This window comes from Octopus bimaculoides, chromosome 30 (genome assembly GCF_001194135.2).
Source record: "Octopus bimaculoides isolate UCB-OBI-ISO-001 chromosome 30, ASM119413v2, whole genome shotgun sequence".
In the NCBI taxonomy this organism is placed as follows: domain Eukaryota; kingdom Metazoa; phylum Mollusca; class Cephalopoda; order Octopoda; family Octopodidae; genus Octopus; species Octopus bimaculoides.
The window spans coordinates 4,890,240-4,891,861 of record NC_069010.1 but is presented as its reverse complement, the minus strand read 5'-3'; the positions used below and the strand labels follow the sequence as shown (position 1 = coordinate 4,891,861).

Sequence of the window (1,622 nt, the reverse complement as noted above, 5' to 3'; positions counted from 1 at the left end):
CAATAGTTGAGGGATCAACAAACTGAAGTAAATTACCCCAAGTGGAGTAAAAATAGAATTCTTGGGGGTAATAAGTAAAGTTATATAAAAAAAAAAAAACCTGTTCCTTGTTACGACAGAAGTTTTTCTTCTGGCATGAAGAGGCAATCAAAAAGTTGCCGCCTTTTGCAACAACCTACCTTTGCAAAAAAGGATTTTCCACTTTAATGAACATAAAAACAAAGCAGAGTAATGGGTTGGACCCTGAAGGCTGTATCCAAATTTTTCTGGCATCAAAATGCCCCAGTTTTGATGTAATTTGTTGTTGGCACTCCGTCGCTTATTAGCAGGAAAAATTTCTTGAAAAAGAACCTGTCACCTGACTATGTTTTAGACTCACCTGTGTTTAGACTCAACCATGCTGACCAATTTTTACTCCTAAAGATGAAATAATAAATGCAATGTAAGGATTTCAAAACAGGTAGTGAAAAAATAACAAGAAATCAAAAATTGCTTATTTCACCCTGGTTACTCATTTTGCCCCACCACACACTTATGCAAATATAAGAATACGTATGCATGAAGACACAGTCATGTGTGTGTGTATAGATAAATAGATATATTTCTCTCACTCAATGTCTCTCTGTCTTTCTCTTTCGTTACAGGTGGCTCGTTTACCACAGATACGGAATCTAAAGCGAGAGTTGCTCTTGGACATTATCGATGCCGTTGGTAATGACATGAACGAAAGCCGACACTGTCAAGATTTATCAAACTCATGACCCTTGACCTCCTTGTCTCTTCTGACGTTTCCTCTCATAAAATGACCGATTCCTTTGGCATTACAATTTGGTACCTGAATCCAAAAGAAACCTCATGCTCTCTGCTTTAAACTACAATCACAGCTGGACTGATTTAGTTTGTAAAGACACCAGTGCAACACTGGTATCACTGCTTTTTGAAAAAAAGGCAAAGTTGTGATACTCTAGAATTATATATATATTAATTTATATATATATTAATTATTAGAGAAAGAAGCAGTACGAACACACAAAGGTAATCTTTATATCCAACACAGTATTTGGTGTTCTAACAACACATCCATGTTTAAGTCGAATACAAAGATTACATTTTGGTATTAATGACTCTTCCATCATTAGTAATTAATTTTTTAATAAGCCTGTTGGCTATTTACAACATCAGTGCCTGAAAAGATTCTGAAATTCTATATATCATAGCAGCAAGATTTGACTGGCAAGCGGTGACCAGGCACCTCCCACTGATGATGTCAAGTAGACTGAAAGAACATGATACGGGGCTTCCAGCACTCATAACAGATGGTTCTCGTCTGCTACAATCCATGTGTGTGTGTGTGCTTTTATGCACCAAGCACCCATTCGAGAGGATCTTTCAACGCTAATAACACACTGCTTGGTGTTGTAACAAGACCTCCACATTAAGTTGGATATACACACACATATATATATATATATATATATGTGTGTAGATATAAAAATATATATAAAGGAGGCCACTAGGTGGACTGCCAATGTGCTAGAAGAAGATCACGTCATGTGTCTACTAAGACTAGATAATTCTCAAAGGGAATTATCCGGTCTTAGTAGACACATGATATGTGATCT

At 36.4% G+C, this 1,622-nt stretch overlaps 1 protein-coding gene across 1 annotated transcript in view; it reads left to right on the top strand.

Moving 5' to 3' along the window:
• LOC106871513 (leucine-zipper-like transcriptional regulator 1) overlaps positions 1–1,496 on the top strand; it is a 28,510-nt gene extending 27,014 nt beyond the window's left edge. The window contains exon 20 of the mRNA XM_052978094.1: positions 645–1,496. Within this exon, the coding sequence (XP_052834054.1) occupies positions 645–761 (117 nt within the window). The 3' untranslated portion in view covers positions 762–1,496. The remainder of the gene's footprint in view (positions 1–644) is intronic.
• Positions 1,497–1,622: the final 126 nt, after the last annotated feature.